The 17,115-nt window shown below is 54.2% G+C and overlaps 6 protein-coding genes across 6 annotated transcripts; 4 read left to right on the top strand and 2 right to left on the bottom strand.

Moving 5' to 3' along the window:
• Nucleotides 1–843: 843 nt before the first annotated feature.
• On the bottom strand, nt 844–10,035 carry GSP1 (GTP-binding nuclear protein gsp1/Ran; the record flags this gene model as incomplete). The annotated part of the gene is made up of 8 exons (XM_062907311.1): nt 844–1,804; nt 1,922–2,042; nt 2,190–8,012; nt 8,062–9,166; nt 9,222–9,427; nt 9,496–9,649; nt 9,730–9,822; nt 9,970–10,035. The coding sequence occupies 5 exons, from the start codon at nt 10,033–10,035 to the stop codon at nt 9,038–9,040; spliced, it is 648 nt and encodes a 215-aa protein (XP_062770248.1). The 3' UTR covers nt 844–1,804; nt 1,922–2,042; nt 2,190–8,012; nt 8,062–9,037.
• Nucleotides 3,006–4,058, top strand: QC763_0008850 (uncharacterized protein; the record flags this gene model as incomplete). The annotated part of the gene is made up of 2 exons (XM_062905183.1): nt 3,006–3,742; nt 3,988–4,058. Exons 1-2 carry the CDS (start codon nt 3,562–3,564, stop codon nt 4,056–4,058), a joined length of 252 nt encoding a protein of 83 aa, XP_062770250.1. The 5' UTR covers nt 3,006–3,561.
• Nucleotides 4,368–8,234, top strand: QC763_107300 (uncharacterized protein; the record flags this gene model as incomplete). The annotated part of the gene is made up of 2 exons (XM_062907312.1): nt 4,368–4,624; nt 4,698–8,234. 2 exons carry the CDS (start codon nt 4,368–4,370, stop codon nt 7,831–7,833), a joined length of 3,393 nt encoding a protein of 1,130 aa, XP_062770249.1. The 3' UTR covers nt 7,834–8,234.
• Nucleotides 10,036–10,471: 436 nt separating the features above from the next.
• QC763_107285 (uncharacterized protein) lies at nt 10,472–10,913 on the top strand. Its single transcript, XM_062907310.1, has 2 exons — nt 10,472–10,667; nt 10,732–10,913. Exons 1-2 carry the CDS (start codon nt 10,515–10,517, stop codon nt 10,780–10,782), a joined length of 204 nt encoding a protein of 67 aa, XP_062770247.1. The 5' UTR covers nt 10,472–10,514; the 3' UTR covers nt 10,783–10,913.
• Nucleotides 10,914–11,031: 118 nt separating this feature from the next.
• Nucleotides 11,032–14,916, bottom strand: NAS2 (putative 26S proteasome regulatory subunit; the record flags this gene model as incomplete). Its single annotated transcript, XM_062907309.1, has 4 exons — nt 11,775–14,916; nt 11,646–11,718; nt 11,243–11,583; nt 11,032–11,166 (listed from the first exon to the last, which is right to left on the bottom strand). The coding sequence occupies exons 1-4, from the start codon at nt 12,348–12,350 to the stop codon at nt 11,032–11,034; spliced, it is 1,125 nt and encodes a 374-aa protein (XP_062770246.1). The 5' UTR covers nt 12,351–14,916.
• On the top strand, nt 13,299–16,555 carry QC763_107270 (uncharacterized protein; the record flags this gene model as incomplete). The annotated part of the gene is made up of 7 exons (XM_062907308.1): nt 13,299–14,042; nt 14,096–14,437; nt 14,486–14,686; nt 14,744–14,962; nt 15,015–15,249; nt 15,315–15,542; nt 15,597–16,555. 7 exons carry the CDS (start codon nt 13,299–13,301, stop codon nt 16,553–16,555), a joined length of 2,928 nt encoding a protein of 975 aa, XP_062770245.1.
• Between the last annotated feature and the right edge of the window lie 560 nt (nt 16,556–17,115).

Raw genomic sequence — 17,115 nt, 5'->3', positions numbered from 1 at the left:
GCTTTTCCCCCCCAGGGGGTAAACAAGAAAAACAAGAAATAGATCTACGTGTGGCGCTCAACCTTGACGTTCCAATGATTTTAAAAGAAACAGGAACAAGCTAGTCTCCTTGCCTGTTCAGTGGGCGCGCGCGCGCGTAGCGTGTTGCTGTATGGCCTGTATGCTTCGCCTCTCTCAGATCAAACCGAGAACGGGAAGGATTGTGATGCCCCTTTTGACAGTACATACGCTCAATGGCTAGCGTGAAATATAGGACTGTGTGGTCCGTTTGGTAATTGGATAAGCAAAATATACATATTATACAACGCGGCAGGGTAGGTGGGCGGGCTGATAAGATGTCGTCCGAATTATGTCGAAGCTGTACCTGAGACCTTCTGTTTCCATGAGACATTGACTTTTTCTGCATCAGACAACTGACGTCTGTCTGGCATGCACATGCATGTTATGCAGGGTCCTGGGACAGGAATAACTCTTTGTTAAGCTTGACTCAATTATTGAGCCGAAAGCTGACTGGGATCATCTGATACTTTCTTGAGTCTGGTCATGGCGTCCATGTGTCTTCTGAATCAACAGAAGGTGGGACGATCAAGATCCAATTGAGGTAACCAAGACCGTGATGATTCCTGACTGACAGCATGCGATGCGGCTGAAGGTTGACGTGGTAACGTGACGGTGCCAAACCAAAGTCCCCCCTTGGACGGGGCTCGAGGGGTTGCAGGGATGGCCTCCCCACCCTGCCTCTTTGTCGTGCTAGTCTTTGATAAGTCCTCCCGTATTCAATTCCCAGAGCAGTCAACAGGATGCGGAAATGTCGGACGATTTAACCCAGCTACGCAGGCCAAGGTCTTGAGAAGGTAGCATTGCAGCAGCGTTGTGGTGCCGTGCTATGCGAACCGGCAATCCAGCATCTGTTCAGACGTGGGCGCACAGAGACCGAAGAGGTGAGTAAAATCCCAAACAATTTGATGACGGGACGTGGTCATGTCAAAGACTGCCGGTTGGCCTCGGAAACATTCCAAAGACTCTTCGGTTGCTCCAACTCGTCATTGGAATGTCTTGCTGTGAATTTTGTGTCACCTACCCCGGTAGCGCCTCGCCGGGTATCTCGTTTTGGTGAAGCGGTTACCGAAGGTCTGTTCAAATTGGGGGCCGAACTGCGAACTTGTCTCAGCCACTGACCTTGGTAATTTGCAACGGCGTTTCCTTCTGACCTAGTGGCATTCGCCACCAAATTCCTGCCAGCAGTTACAAAATCATAGAGGAGTCCAATGTGGATGAGTTGGGTTGCAAGACATGCAGCCCAAGAAGCTCGGCTTATGTGTGACTGGAGTGTTGATGAGTTGGTTCACAGATGGATACGAGCCATGAGGGCTGCACCCAATATTTTTGTGGGATTTCTCGAGCTTCTGGGGTCCGCCACGGTGGCTTGCTGCATTAAGATGAACCGACAGGGATTGTAGTATGTAAGTGTGTGTATGCGTTGGGGGGTTGCATATTGGGGGGGGCAGCCAGCATGGGAAATCCAAAGTGCGATACGCCGATAGTGATGCTGATATTTGAGTGGTTAAAACAACAGTTGTTGAAACTCGTGCGAAGTCTTGATAGCGTTGATATGGCAGTGCTACCTTGGACGGATGCTGATGCGAGCTCGCCCAGTTTGTATGTCTTTTGCTGACCGCAAGACTCGTGTTACTGTCCATCCCCGAAAGCCAGCATCGGATTATGATGCTGTACTCCCTCATCGGGCAGTTATCAATTCTCCGCGAACGTCCGCCGAGACTCTGTTGACGTCCACTTGACTCCGCTATCGTTACGTACTATCGTCAGTATCCGAGACCATCGCATGGTAGCCAAAAATAGGACGAATGTAAGTTGAAAGGGTAAAGATATGTCCAAGAAGCAACAACAGGCCGGACTCAACCTTAATAAGTTGTATCGATATTGCTGCGGTGATGGGGTCAGTAATGAACTGTGCAGGTGCCTGCATGAGTCGTGCCTTGTTGGTTGCTGTACGGCGAGGTCTATCAGGGATTTTGTGTTTTCTGACTGCATGGTTAATGTCGGACTTGAGTCAACTTGGCGAGAATTTGAGTGTCAGAGTGCCCGGTGTACGGTGCCCGAGGCCGAGGTCTCTCTGAGAGTGGTGTCCATATCACAGTCGTCGACCTCAACATCAAACCCCCACTCACCACACACCCTCTTTTGAGACAGTGTCTTGCATCCTGCTGGCTTTACAGCCCCGTGGGGAGATGGATATGGATAGACTGATAACAGTCGCTGAGTACGTCCCCAGATTTCAATATCGGCAGCTTCCATTCCGGAGAAGTGCTTGGCGATCTTGGGTCTGCCTACGGCGTCGTTTGTGAGACGTGAAGGCGGTCGGGAGAAAAGCCAGAGAGTTCCGGAGTCTGGTACGGCAAGGTGAGCGAGTGCTCAGAGATGGCACAGTCGGCAGAGTCGGTTGCGGATGGCACTGATGGCTTGACGATTGCAGGGCTGAGCGCGGAGTGGGTAGGGGATGGGGCAGCAGGTGATCGAGCTATGCCTCTTTCGTTGCGCTCAGCTGCAGTTCGGACAATAGCCCTTCAACCGCTTGCCCCAAACCGACAAAACGCATACAGCTTATTCCAGTCAAAAGAGCGAACTGCAAGATGCGACCATCAGCGAATCGCCGTCACCTTCCTGAGCGGTGAGAATGGCATGACTGTCTGCTGAAAGGTCGTCAAACAGGTACCTGAATCCGAGGAGCGTCCGTGCCGCCTGTCCAATCAAACGAGAAAGGTCACTGAAATAAAGTTATCATGCCCCTGGCTCGCTGGCTTAAAGGGGAAACAGAGCAACAGCAAGAACCGGACGATCGCCTCCATCAACAATGATCACCGGCCGGTCCCAGCAGGCCGGGGTCCTCTTCAATAGTCCCGAATAGCTGGACCTTTCTAATGGATCTCCCAGTGGACCAACACGTGTGAGCTCGGACTGGACTCGTTTTCTCATCTTCTGAAGGGATTTCAGATTCCAGCTTCCATTCGGGGTACTCTGTCGAGCGTCATCGGACCGGCATTTATTGGACCGGGCTGACAGAACAAAACTCCATATCCATCCGCACAGTCCTCGTATCCCGCCTGGTGACACAGAAGTCGACGGTGTGTGCATTGAGGGCATTGGCCTCCCGTAAAAAAAAAAAAAGGCCTGTCATGTACAGGTTAGGCCTAGTTAGCCGAGCCCGTCACCGGATGGCTTGACCACGGGGGGCCGGCTTCCAGCAATCCCCAATTTCCATGCGCCGAGGGGCAATGCAATGGAAGCCTGGACCGGACCTGGGCCCATTGAACTCCTTCACCAAAGATGCTTGGCGAGACAAAATTTCCACATCAGCATGCTGGCAACACTTCAGCCCATCGCTGACCATGGCGTTCTCCGATTATCCGGCCCCTTCACCGAGCAATCCTTCGACGGTCTCGCGAGCATATGGGCACGGAGTAGCTTTGGAGAGTCTGAGTGGACGGTTCAACAGCGGAGAGCCAGTCCTGGTCTGAGAAGAAGTCATAACCCAGCAACAAAATGTCAGAAATGCCCTCAAAAGCCACCCCACTGAGAGAAAATCTTATCATGGCGCTTGTCATTTCCCTTGGTTCCAGTTGGAGTGCCGAAGAAGGGATTGGTTTTTTTGAGCCACCCACAACATCACCACATCGGCCCTCATTCGTTGGCTGCGAGTCCTGCCGTCAACCAAAGATCAGTCGTATGTACTGTAGCAACAGCAACAGCACCAGCAGCAGCTTGACCGTTGCGACCATCAGGGACCACACCAGCTGCACCTCCGTACGCAATATTGCCGCTGCATTCCTGGACTGGAAGTCTTGATGTGCACCACACCCCTGTCTCACTGACCCACCCCTTTCGACGATGGAAAAAAGAACCCCTGCAATCTGTTGTCTCTGTCGAACGAGATGACCCACCAGGTCTCTCGCTTCTTTCCATGCCCAGACCAGGTGCTTGCTGGGCTCGCTGGGCTGGCGCAAGGGCCCAGCCAGTCGCGCGCTCCAAAGGAGTGTTAGCTTTGCGGGGGGCCCTTGTTCCGCCTATTCCTAGCAGAGAGGAGCAGCGTTGCTGTCTGTGCAACCTATGGTTCGCGATGGCCATTTCCGCAATACGCCCACATCGTGCCCTCGGCGAGCGAGAAAGTGAGATGGATCCTGCCGTACACCCCTCCCCCCGCTGACAGTTTGCGATGGTGATACATATAGAGATGGCCTCCCCCACACGTCTTCGATGGCTTTTCCTTCTTTCTGCCATTCGGTTAACCCAACCCTGTCATTCGTTTTAGTCGGTGTTGACGTCCTTCACTGGGCGTACAAGGCTTCACCATGAAGTCGTCACCATCCAAGACCCTTCTCTCTTCTCTCCTCGCTGCTTCTTTCGTCACCCTTTCACTCGCTCAACTTTCAGTCCCTGCCACTCTTCCAGGACAATGGCAGTATGAGGGCTGTTACACAGATATTCCGGGGCGGACCCTCACCGGCGGCGGCTATGTCAACGGCACCCATATGACCGCCGAGACATGCATCAGCTATTGCCAGACCCGCGGCTTCAAGTTTGCTGGAACTGAGTACAGCGTAGAATGGTGAGCATTCTCTGGGGACCCGAAGGCGGTGGAGTTACCTACCTTACCTAGTTGATGCTGACCAGTGATATAGCTTCTGCGGTAACAGCATTGCTCCTGCGGCTGCCCAGGTTGCGGACTCGGTCTGCAACATGGCCTGCTCTGGAGATGCAACGCAGCCTTGCGGTGCGGGAAGCAGACTCTCGCTCTATTCCACCACCGAAGACTTGGGTCCCAAGGCCAACCCAGGCGTAAATGGCTTCACACATATGGGGTGCTACTCTGAAGGGACGACTGGCCGCACACTCACCCACGGGATCGGCAGCATTCCTGCTGGTGAGATGACTGTTGCCAAGTGCACAGCTGCCTGTGCTGCGGCCAACTACATTCTTGCTGGCGTTGAGTATGGTGGAGAGTGCTTCTGCGGTAATACTATCTCCAACGGCGGTGCCCCTGCTGCCAGCGGCTGCAGTATGACGTGCAACGGCAACACTACCGAGTTCTGCGGTGGCCCCAGCCGCCTCAATGTGTACAACTACCAGAACCAGTACACCCCGTCGTCAACGTCCAGCCCTCCTGCCGCAGCCACTACTGCGACTACGGCGACAGGCACCGTCTCTACCGGACCCCCTCCCCCTCCCAGCCCTACTCCTTCTGGGCCATCACAGCCCGCCGCGGTCGGAGATGACTACGTCTGGTATGGATGCTACACCGAGTCTCCCGGCCCTCGTGCCCTGAGCGGTGCCACCTATGCTTCCGACGATATGACCCTCGAGTCCTGCCAGGCCTTCTGCTCTGCCTACACCTACTTCGGAACCGAGTATGGCAGGGAGTGCTACTGCGGCAACAGCTTCACTGTCGGCTCCGTTGTGGCCCCTGCCAGTGAATGCAGCATGCTCTGCGCCGGCAACCCCTTCAACTATTGCGGCGCCGGCAACCGTCTGTCGGTTTATGCCAGGAACGGCACTTCCATTCCCTCCGGCACAACCACCTCCGCTGCGCCAACCACGACCTCGCCTCCTCTTGTCGTCACTGGTCTTCCCGAAGGCTGGAGCTATCAGGGATGCTGGATCGATGGTGCTCAGGGCCGCATTCTCCCCGTTCAGCTCGTCGACAGCCCCACCAACAGCCAGAGCGAGTGCGCGAGCCGCTGCGTGGCTGGCGGCTACAAGATCAGCGGTGTCCAGTACACTCAGCAGTGCTTTTGCGGCAATGCCATCTTCAATGGCGGCGTGACCACTTCCGAGTCTCAGTGCAGCATGAACTGCCCCGGCAACCCAACCCAGAAGTGCGGTGCCGGTGACCGCATGAACATCGTCTCCGAGGGCGAACCTGAGATCTACCAGCCTCCTGCTCCCCAGGTCCGCGGTCTTAACGGCTCGTGGGAGTACCAAGGCTGCGTTGAGGACAACGTCAACAACAAGCGCACCCTCTCCTGGCAGCTTTTCTTCCCTGGCGTCATGACGCCTAACATGTGTCTGAACAGGTGCAGAGAGTTCGGCTATGCCGCTGCTGGTCTTGAGTACGGCGAGGAATGCTACTGCGGTGATCCTCCCAACATTGCTGCCGCTGGCGCTACCTTCCGCCCAGAAACTGAGTGCGCCATCACCTGTGCTGGTAACGCTTCGGCCATTTGCGGTGGTCTCGGTCGTCTGACTACCTACTTTTGGACTGGCACCCCCCTTTACAGCTGGGGCTTCCCTCAGGATTACCGTGCCGGCCAGTACCAGCACTTGGTCAACGGTGTCAACTGCCCGCTCATCACTCAGGAGACCATCACCGGCAAGGTCTCCTTCATCTCCAAGGGTGGTACCGGCCCTGGCAACGAGACTGGTGTCTACGAGCTCGATATGCAAACCCTCACTTTCCGTGAGCTTCACATCAAGACCGATGTCTTCTGCGCTGCTGGCGTGACCCTCCCCGACAAGGCTGGTCGTCAACTCAATGTCGGCGGTTGGTCCGGTGAGTCTCTCCAGGGCACCCGCCTCTACTGGCCTGATGGATCCCCCGGCGTCCCCGGCACCAACGACTGGGAGGAGAACGTCTGGGAGCTCAGCCTGCAAAGAGGCCGCTGGTATCCCACCGCCATGATCATGACCAACGGCTCCATCCTCGTCATTGGTGGCTCCATCGGCGCCAACGACGCCGCCGAGCCCACCATCGAGCTCCTCCCCGCCACCGGTGCTGCCCCATTGGAGATGGAATGGCTCACCCGCACCCACCCCAACAACCTCTACCCCTTCCTCTCGGTCCTCCCCAGCGGCGGCATCTTCGTCCAGTACTGGAACGAGGCCCGCATCCTCGACCCCGTCACCTTCGCCACAATCAAGGTCCTCCCCAACGCCCCCGGCGCTGTCAACGACCCCAAGGGCGGCCGCACCTACCCTCTCGAGGGTGCCGCTGTCCTCCTCCCGCAGCGCTGGCCATACACCGACTACCTCGGCTACCTTGTCTGCGGTGGTTCAACAGAGGGCACCTCCAACGCGCTGGACAACTGCGTGTCCACCTACCCCGACGCCCCCAACCCCGTCTGGACCATCGAGCGCATGCCCTCCAAGCGTGTCATGTCCTGCATGTCTCCCCTCCCCGACGGAACATACCTCATCGTCAACGGCGCGCAGCACGGCGTGGCCGGTTTCGGCCTCGCCAACACCCCAAACCTGAACGCCGTGCTCTATGACCCCACCAAGCCCGTTCACAGCCGCATGACCGTCATGGCTAACACCACCATCCCGAGAATGTACCACTCCGAAGCTATCACCCTCCTTGACGGCCGCGTCCTCATCTCGGGCTCCAATCCCGAGGACGGCGTCTACCCCGATGAATACCGCGTCGAGGTCTTTGTCCCCCCTTACCTCCTCAACGGCCTCCCCAGGCCAACTTTTGCGATTACAAACAAGGACTGGACATACAACCAGACCAACATCCCCTTTACCCTCGGCGTCGCGGCAAGGAACGGCCCCATCACTGTTACTTTGTTGGCGTCCGTCTCTTCCACGCATGGCAACTCCATGGGCGCGAGGACGCTCATGCCGAGAGTGAGCTGCGCGGGGACGGCGTGCACGGTTGATGCCCCCCCCAACGTCAATATTGCTCCTCCGGGGTGGTACCAAATGTTTGTTTTGGATGGCGGTGTTCCGGCGATTGGAAAGTACATTCGCATTGGTGGTGATCCAGGGCAGTTGGGTAACTGGCCTGAGGGGCTTGATTTTTCGAGGCCGGGGATTTAAACGGGAGTTGTTTCATGTCTGGGCGGTCTCGCTATATATATACATGGAGATTTCTTTTACTTGTTAGTTTAGGGCGAACTTTTATGTGGTGGAAATCCCCCATTTCATGACGTTTTGCTTTTTTGGCTTAATATATATACCATAATTGCTATCTGTTTTTGTCTTGCTTTTGGGTCTTCTTGGTATCGGGGTATGCGTCTTTCTTGCTCTGCATTTGATATCGGCTTCTCGTCTATCACTTCTCATGGACCGGCGTGGTGGAGGATGATATCACTTTGTTGCATTCACTTCCAGAGGGACATGGCGGCAACACAGGAGTTTACAATGTCAAGTTTCACCATATCACAGGTAGCTATTTCACTCACTCGAATATCAATACACATAGCATGCATGCCATACCAACAGCCCTCTCCATCTCCTATTCAACCCTAGAGAAAATCACCTTCAACACTTCATACACCGGTTCTTATTAAAATGACAAATCGCATACCAATCATTTCAGCCCTGTTGACTCGGCGATGGCAATCCTCAAAATAACCTCATCCGTAAATACCAATCCCGTTGCTAGGCAACACACCATCAGTCAAAGTAATTTCCACAAGTCCAGACGGAAATCTTGGCATGCTTTTCTCGTCAACGCTGCTGACAAAGCACGTCACATCTCTTGGCTGCATGCAGGATATCGAAACCTGAGGTTTGATGTCATGATGCGCCGAAACGCTCATTCGACAGCTGGACCCTCACCGCCTTCGCCTTCACCGCCCAAACTTTGGTCCCTTGCCTTCTTTTGTTGATACTAGCGGCGGGGTGGGCAATGTTGGGTAGTATTCACGGATTGTTCACAGAAAAAAAAAGACACTGCTTGAGAGAGGGGTAAAGAATGATTGCCTGCGAGACGATGTCCCAAATTGGTCTACCTAGCAAACTGCAATGCAGAAAAAAAAACCCAGATCTACCTCCGTACTTGGGTTGAGTTGGTCCTGATTGAAACCAATCGTCAAAAAGAAATATTTGACCGCCGCTCTTCTTCCTCAAATACTGAACCGACGTCTCTCAACGCTACCATACGTGAATCGTATTTCGCTCTTCCCATCCCAATGCCTGCCCGCCTGCCCTCTGTGTATGGTAGATATCTTCATTACCGGCGTTATCATCCTGAACCACCCCCCTCGAGCTTGACTAAGCCACCAATGATTCGAGCCGCTCAAAGGTCATCATCATCGTCGGGAAGGGGCTCGTGGGCGGCCTGGTTAAGCTCGGCCTCGTACTGGGCAAGGAGAGCCTGATCGACCTGGACCTCAGCGGGGGCAAGCGCGGGGGCGGCGACAAACTCCTGGATGGGCTATTAGTAAGTGCTGCACCTAAATGTAACATGAAAGAAAACATACAAGGCCGGGGTTGCCAACAAGCTTGCGGGCGAGCCAGAGGAAGGGCTTCTCGAAGTTGTAGTTGGACTTGGCGGAAATATCATAGTACTGGAGGTTCTTTTTCCGGTGGAAAGTGATGGTCTTGGCCTTCACCTTGCGCTCCTTGACATCGACCTTGTTGCCGCAGAGAACGATGGGGATGTTCTCGCAGACACGGGTAAGATCACCTGATGGCGACAGTTAGCATCATACCCAGTGACCTACATTTTGGACGCTACAGAAAGGGGGAACATACGGTGCCAGTTGGGAACGTTCTTGTAGGTGATGCGGGAAGTGACGTCAAACATGATGATGCCGCATTGGCCGTTGATGTAGTAACCATCACGGAGACCACCGAACTTCTCCTGACCGGCGGTATCCCAGACGTCGAACTGGATCTGACCGTAGTTCTGCAGGCATATTAGCGTTGGGCCGCGTCAAACTCTGGTGGCGCAAGAACGAGCTTGCCCACGTGCGGGAGGTAACTTACGGTGGTGAAGGCAAGAGGGTGAACCTCAACGCCGAGGGTGGCCATGTACTTCTTCTCGAATTCACCGGTCAAATGGCGCTTGACGAAGGTGGTCTGTTGTGGGCATCGCCATGTTAGCATGCTGCCCAACCGATTGGATATCCATCCACACTAGCAACCCCGCAGTCGGCGTCGATGCGATCGTGAAGGGAATGTGTATTATGTCGGTCGACGACGAGGATCATGATGAATCGAACTAACCTTTCCGGTACCACCATCACCAACAAGGACCAGCTTGAAGGTCGGAATGGTCTGCGCTTCAGCCATGGTGTGTGATGTATGGTGATGATAGAACGAAGAAAATCAACGAGTCTGGGCAGGCCCACGTTAGTTTTTGCAAGCAAGCTGATGGAGGGGTATTTGTAGGCAAGGGTCGAAGAAGGAATGGATGGGGCTGGCGACTGGCAGAGATGGCCGCGAGGGTGTTTGCGATGGAATACGCACCTATTGGTCTGTGGGGGAAGCGGGAAAAGTTGACAGTGGTCGGGTTGCAAGAGGTGGCACCGGGGGGAGGTGGTTGTTGTTTTCAAAAGGCAGCTGCTGGAACCACAGCAGCCTTGACGAAAAACTCGTTGGGCGGCGGGGTGGTAGAGAGTCACGTGAGAGACTGGTCAGTGCGGCGAATTGGGAGGAACCTGTATTCACTCAAATGGAAACTCTGACGTTCCATCCCACTTTTTCTTGCCGCCAGGCAAAGGCGGGCAGGAGGGACTGATGGTTGCTTGGTAACAAGATTGGGCAGCCTCATGGTGATTGATTCACACACTCCAAAGCTGTCGGCTAAGCTCCTCCGGTGTCAACTACAAACGTCCCTTTGTGAGCCTCATGGAGAGCAAACCCCACTCTTTGCTGCCGGATTAGGTACTGCAGCAGGGGTGCTGAGGCATGTCTTACAAAAGGTCACTTTTCCTACCATACAACAACACCCTTTTCTACTTGTGCTGATTAATATGTGTTATTTAGCAGATTATTAGTCGGGTCGGTGCCTACCTGGGAGCGTATCATACACTGTAGGTGGTCGCTATCAGGCCTGTGACCATTCTGCTGGTGCTCCCGGTCCTCTCTCATGTAGCCCGCTGCCAGGCTGCCATGCCCTGGAAATGCGAGGCGGTGCCTGATCCCAAGATATGCAGCCCGAGCCTGAGGGAGGGGATCTCACTGATCTCACTATCCCTCTTAGGCCGAGACTAGGTGTGGCTCGAAGCCCAAGCTCAGAGCGAGCCCAAAGCAGTCGAAATCTTGAATTCCCTTTCACTACAACACTCACAATGGCAAGATATGGCAGCCCAGCAAACCCCGACCACCCCAGTCACGCCGCGGTGTCAGTGTCAGTCTCAATTCCTGTGCGTGACTTCCTCCTCCTCCATTTGTTCGAGAAACTTTAACAAGAATATTTTGCTTCGGAGGGTTAGCTTTCCGCCTCTGTAGCCAGCAACGCCACAGCTTGAGTTTGATAAGATAGAATGACACTTACCCCTTCGTTGCCTTGGACGCACTCAGCCACTTTCCGTAGGCCATCGTGGTTCTCTCTATTGACATAGCCAAAGTTTCGAATCAAGTCCCCAGGCTTGAGTCCTGCTGTTGCAGCGGGGCTATTCTCCACCACTGTGTTGACCTTGGCAAAGGCTGGATCAGGTGTTTCGGGTACCGAGTCTTGTGGAAGGGCAACGTTGACACTGGTAGGATCGTTCACTGTTGTATCGTCGTCATTGTCCTCTAGACTGGCAAAGTGCTCATGAAGGCGCTTCTCAATCAAAGCCATCAGGTCTTTCCAGTCATTTCGAAGATGGATGATGCGTGCTCTTGTGGTTCGAACTGTAGCCTGGGTGTCAGCTCTGACCTGTCATGCTCCAAGTCCCTTCCCTCGGCATTCGTACTTTGCGCCACATCAATATCGGCTCGGGGAAAACCATCGTGGGTGAGGAGACTCGTGTTCATGTCGACACCATGCTGCATACTTCTCGTTAGCGAAGTGCATTGCCCATACAAGTTGTGCGACAACGCACCGAGTCCAGCACGCCACCAAGTGCTCTGAGTTCGGCCTCGATGTTGTCCTTCTTGCGCTGGAGCTCTTGAATGGACAGATGTGTAGCATGGCCGTTGGTGACGGGGACAGTGGTAGGCCCTGATGGAACCGTCGGCGCATGAAGGTTGCTCATGATGTTCGGTGATACCTGGTGATAGCTGAAATGCAAGTGCCGGTGGTTTGCTGGAATGGAAATAAGAATAGGGAAGCTTCCATCACACAAATCAGCCTCCCACCAATGACGCGTTCGGCGGATCTCACAGCTCTGCAGCTCTGGAATGTTCAAGTTTGGCGGGGTAGCAATCATTGACCGCAACCAAGGCGCCTTCTGGGCAAGTGAACCCCCGCGCCGCCCTCCTCCCCACCACCACCCTGGAAGCGCGTCCCGTTCCGGCGGTACAGCAGGGTACCCCCGGCAGCAATCGCCTCCCGTGAGTCCCGTCTCATCGATCCAACATCCACTCACACCAACATTCACACCTTCGATGCGGTTTCGTGGTATATGCGGGCAGTTGATCCACACGCCGTCCCGAGATTGAGACGCCGAATTGTGCATTCCAGATCGTCTTCTCTTTCCTTTCCACCATTGCCCCCAACCGCGAGCAGATGTCTCAGTCAATCACTTCTACAATCACCGCCTCTTCGTGTGGAATATTCCGAAGTCGGAAAGGTCGCCGCGGAGACCCGATGTAATTCTTTTGGTTCAAGATATTCCTAGGCTGAAGAAAGCCTTGTGGAACAGGGCCTGTTCTGGCAGATATCGGCGTGATCGGCCAACGCCTTCAGTATCTTTTCGCGTCGTCATTGATGCTGCCCAAACGCTTCCGGGTCCAATCGGACAGGAGACGTGGCTGGGAGGTGGCCGTCGTGGCAGTCCGGATGGCGCTCCAATCAGACCCGCGTGCTGCATGATTCTCGCTGCCAGCTCGCCGCCGCTGCTGTCTCTGATGTTTTTTCCTGTCGTTGTTTGATGCATCGAGCAAGTGCTCGTCACCAGCCAGAGGCTGCTGAGGCGCCTCGGCTTGCCCTGGCTTGACGAAGACGGTCGTGGCTGCCCTCTCGGTGTCAACTTATAGATTTTGGGTGGGTTAAACACCTCAAGCTCAAACATCAAAACACCCGACCCCCCAATCCGGGTGTGGGAAGCCAAAGTTTCCGTTTGGGGAGATTAGACCACCACATGTTCCTTCCACCTGGCCAAAATACATGAACCTCAGTACGTGCCCGGCGCCTCCAATGTCGGTGGCCGATCAATCTCTGCACCTTCTTGCTTCTTCGTCCTGCTCGGCCAAAACATCTCGGTCATCTCTCCAACACCAGTAACACATCATTTTACGCTGCTGGGGCTCTTCTTTCTTCTTCACTCTCTCTCTGTTGCAGCATGTTTTGATTTGACTCGATAGACGCCACCTCCTGCTGGTTCGCTGTGTTGGACTCCTCCCCTCCAACCGGCTTGTTGGAAGACAGTTTTGAATCTTTGTTTCTTGGACCTCAACCTTGCATAATGTCACTCACGGATATCCATACTATATCGTTCTCTTCGCTACTCCCGTCTGGCACGCTCCATGGTCTTACACAGTCTGACAGGGACAGGCTGGCCGACTACGCCGAGGGAGAGACGCGCGCCGAGAGAACGAAGGATTGGTGCGCTTTGGATAAGATCGATTTCATGGATGCCATTGGTGCCATGGGCACTGTGGTGCAAGAGCAGGACTTAGAGAAGAAAGTATTCATCCACCAGGGGACCACTGAAGCTGGAGTTTGTCAACACCAGCCGCCGGCGTCCGAACCGATCAAGCCGTTTCAGAAATGGATAAAGACGTTGCATAAACGAGCGTTGCGTCGTCAGGAACTGTTTGGGGGCGATGGCAATAATACACCATGCTGTCTCGATATGGAAGGGAGAAGTTCGATGACTTGGGATTCGGGGCACTATCGGCACTCGTCAGATTCGTCATTCAACTTTGTGTCGGCGGTCAAAAGCGCCAGTATCTCCCTGACAAGCGTCAGTGTCTTGACGCGCTCACGGAAAAACACGATACGATCATCTCGTGGCCACTCGAGGACGGACCGCAGCAGCAGAGCTTCCGTCTCGGGAGCACGGCTTTCTGAAGACAGTTTCTGTCAGGAACGACAGGTGGCGCTGGATCCCGCCGTCATCGAAAGGTCGCTACAACGACGTCGAATATTGGAGGAGTTGATCAACACCGAAGAGAGCTATATTGGGGACGTGAGGTTCCTGATGAATGTTGGTATATTTGTGTATCTTGGTGGACCTTTGCATGTCTAATATCTGTGCAGGTATATGTCACGATACTAGCTTCTTTACCGACACTACCCGTCGCCATACGTTCCTCCATCAACCAGAACTTGACCGACATTGTGGAGCTGCACGAGGAAATGCTAGGAGAACTCCATCGAGCGGTCCCTCACTCTGAATATTCTCAGCTCGATGTGCCGCTTCAAGCCCCCCAAGCTAACCAAGCTGCCCGTGGACACCAGCGTTGGAGGAGCCTTGATGCTGTCCCGGAGGACAAAGACGGGGTAGCATGGCTGCGAGATGTGCCTGGGTTGCTCGCAGAGCCCCAAACGGTGGCAGAAGTTGCAAAGATCTTCAAGAACAAGGCAAGCGGCAAGCCCCAAGTCTTGTTTTCCGAGGAAGCGTGCGTGCTAACCAGAGAAAACTTGCAGATGAATCGATTCTTTATTTATGAAGAGTACGGGGCAAAGTATGAACTCATGATTAAAGATGTCGCATCTGCCCATCGGACAATGCCAGGGTGGCAGTCGTATCAAAAGGGATTGGAAGTTCTCGCTGCATCCGTGGGCTCGATCGACGGCCAAGGCGATCATTCCAAGAAGAGTCTGACCATCGGTGACCTTCTTGTCAAAGTAAGGCTGCCAGGTGCTGCGTGTGACGTTCCAGGGCATTGAAGCTAATGTTGGCAGCCGATTCAACGGGTATGCAAGTACCCTTTGCTCTTCTCCGAGCTGCTCAAGCATACGCCGGTGGTGGACTGTCCCTATTCGCACATGGAGATCGAGAACACGCTTATCAGGCTACGTGAGGCCACGGCCGAGATCAACCGGGCCACAGACGACCCTCGTGTGCGTACGGTGCTGGAGAAAACTTGGATTCTCCAGGACAGGCTTGCATTTCCTAACCAGGTAGGCATCTCCCCGCTCTGTTGGCTGATGCATGCTTACAATATCTGTACAGCAACTAGATGCAACTACCAAGAACCGTATTCGGTCTTTCGGCCACATTCAGCTTTGTGGTGCCCTTCATGTCTGCTGGCAGTCCAAAGAAGGGGTGAACGGGCAGTACATGGTGGCGCTCCTGTACAAGGAGTGGTTTTGCCTTGCGACGGCTAGTAAGATCGACCAGGTATACACGATTCAGGCGTGCATCGCATTGTCAAACATTAAGGTGGAGGAGGTAGATAACGGTCGAGGTAGGCACACCAATGGGCGGAATTTCTCCTGACTGTGGATGGGGAAAGCTAACGGCAGTGTACAGGACTCCAGTGTCACACGGCGCCGTATTCTTGGAAGATTGTCTTTTTGTGCGACAACCAACTGTACGAACTCATCCTCACCGCCTGCACGCCGAAGGAGGAACTGGAATGGCGTACTCGGCTCAGCAGCCGGACCTTGAGCGTCCCGGACCAGGACTTAATGCAACCGGCCATCTTCAGCTCGCTTTCACTGGATATCAAAACACTGGGGACTGTTTTTAGAAAACCAGGTATGTACACGCGGGCCGTGATGCTATCGTGGGCAGTTACTCATGACAAAACAGGAACCATTGCCAGAAGAATATCGATACACCGAGCAACGACGGTGGGGCCAAGATCTCCTTTGTGTCAAGTCATTCTCAAAAACACGAGCGTCATCAAGGATGCGCCGACAGCGAGCTACAGCGCTCAAATCAACCGATCACAGTCCCTGTTGGCCACAAACCACCGTATCCCGGTGTTGGCGCCTTCCCGTGGTGAAAGGGCCCGGCTCGAGGCTCTCATGTCGGATGTGTGGACTCGGGACATACTGCCCTTTCCCGGGATAACTGCCCGATCCAGGAGCGAGCACCTTGTTAGGTCGTCGGCCTCGTCAGTCATGCGGAAGTTAAGCGTCGTGAGTATCGCGAGTAGTTTTACGAAACGTTCCGCAAGCCTTGCAAGCTTGCAAAAGAATGTTGCCACCGAGGAGGAGGTGACAACGCGAAATAACAAGGAGGGTGGTGTTGTCCAAACGGCGGCGGTGATGGCAACAACGACATCAGTACGTGGGAGGTCAGAAGATGAATGTATGTCTTTTCTCTCGGTCATTCCTGATGAAGCAGAGAGAAGCAGCTCCTTTTTGCTGGCAACGGGGCCAGAACAACAGTGGGAGTCGACCGGGACGGAGGTTTTCGCAACGACGACGGCAAAGGAACGGGTCGACGATATCACGGCCGAAACAACGACACGCACATCAGTCTTTCACGGGGGAGAAATGAACCAGTCACGGCCTTGTACACCGATGGTGGGTGTACTGCAGCCGTCTACGAACAGCTCGCGGCGGCCGAGCTTGCAGAAGTCGCATTTTAGCGAGGCGTCGTTGTCCCGGGAAGATCTGAAGAAGGAGAACAGGCTTACTTCACCTCCAGACTCGGTAGGGAAGAATTCGTCTCGGTCACAAAAGCTTGCGAGTCGTTGGGCTAAAGTTGGGGTTCTCCATCGCGAGGCGGTGGTGGGCATCCGAAGCTTTTTGTTTCGTTGAGGGGCATGGGCGGAAAAGAAGGAAATATGATACCAGAGAAGAAGCAAGCATGAGGTTTTTTTTTTTTTTTTTTTGGTTTTTGGTCCATCAGGTTTTGAAAAGCATTTGATACCCCCTCTTTATCGGTTGATTCATCACTACTACGGCGTCTGTTGAGGCATACATAATATGGTGGTTGTTGTGTTTACTTGGTGGGGTTTGTAGGTATGATTTAGTCACTGGCGGACACGGCAAATGGCAGCAAACGTGTTATCTGACTAAAAGTGAGGCGTTACAAGAGCTTTGCCAAGGGCGAACTGTTGCACACGTGAGATGTTTGTTGAGCCAGCTGTCAACCACACCATCTTGGTGCTCCGTCGGAATGTTCCAGTGATCCAGAGCAAGATGGTGCCTTGAGATCAGGGGCAGTGACGTAGATGGGTTAGGCAAACTCGGGAGGCTGCGTGAATGGGCGGGGATCCGTTTGTGGAGTCATGGGAGGGGAGCAGATCTGGGTTTTGACATGCGCGGCTGGATTTCTGGAAGCTCTTGGAGCAGTAATCGGGGACCCCTCGTGAAGC

The sequence above is a fragment of the Podospora pseudopauciseta genome, chromosome 1 (genome assembly GCF_035222475.1).
Source record: "Podospora pseudopauciseta strain CBS 411.78 chromosome 1, whole genome shotgun sequence".
NCBI classification, from domain to species: Eukaryota; Fungi; Ascomycota; class Sordariomycetes; order Sordariales; family Podosporaceae; genus Podospora; species Podospora pseudopauciseta.
Note: the sequence above shows the minus strand (reverse complement) of the source record. Positions and strands in the feature narration are given on the sequence as shown.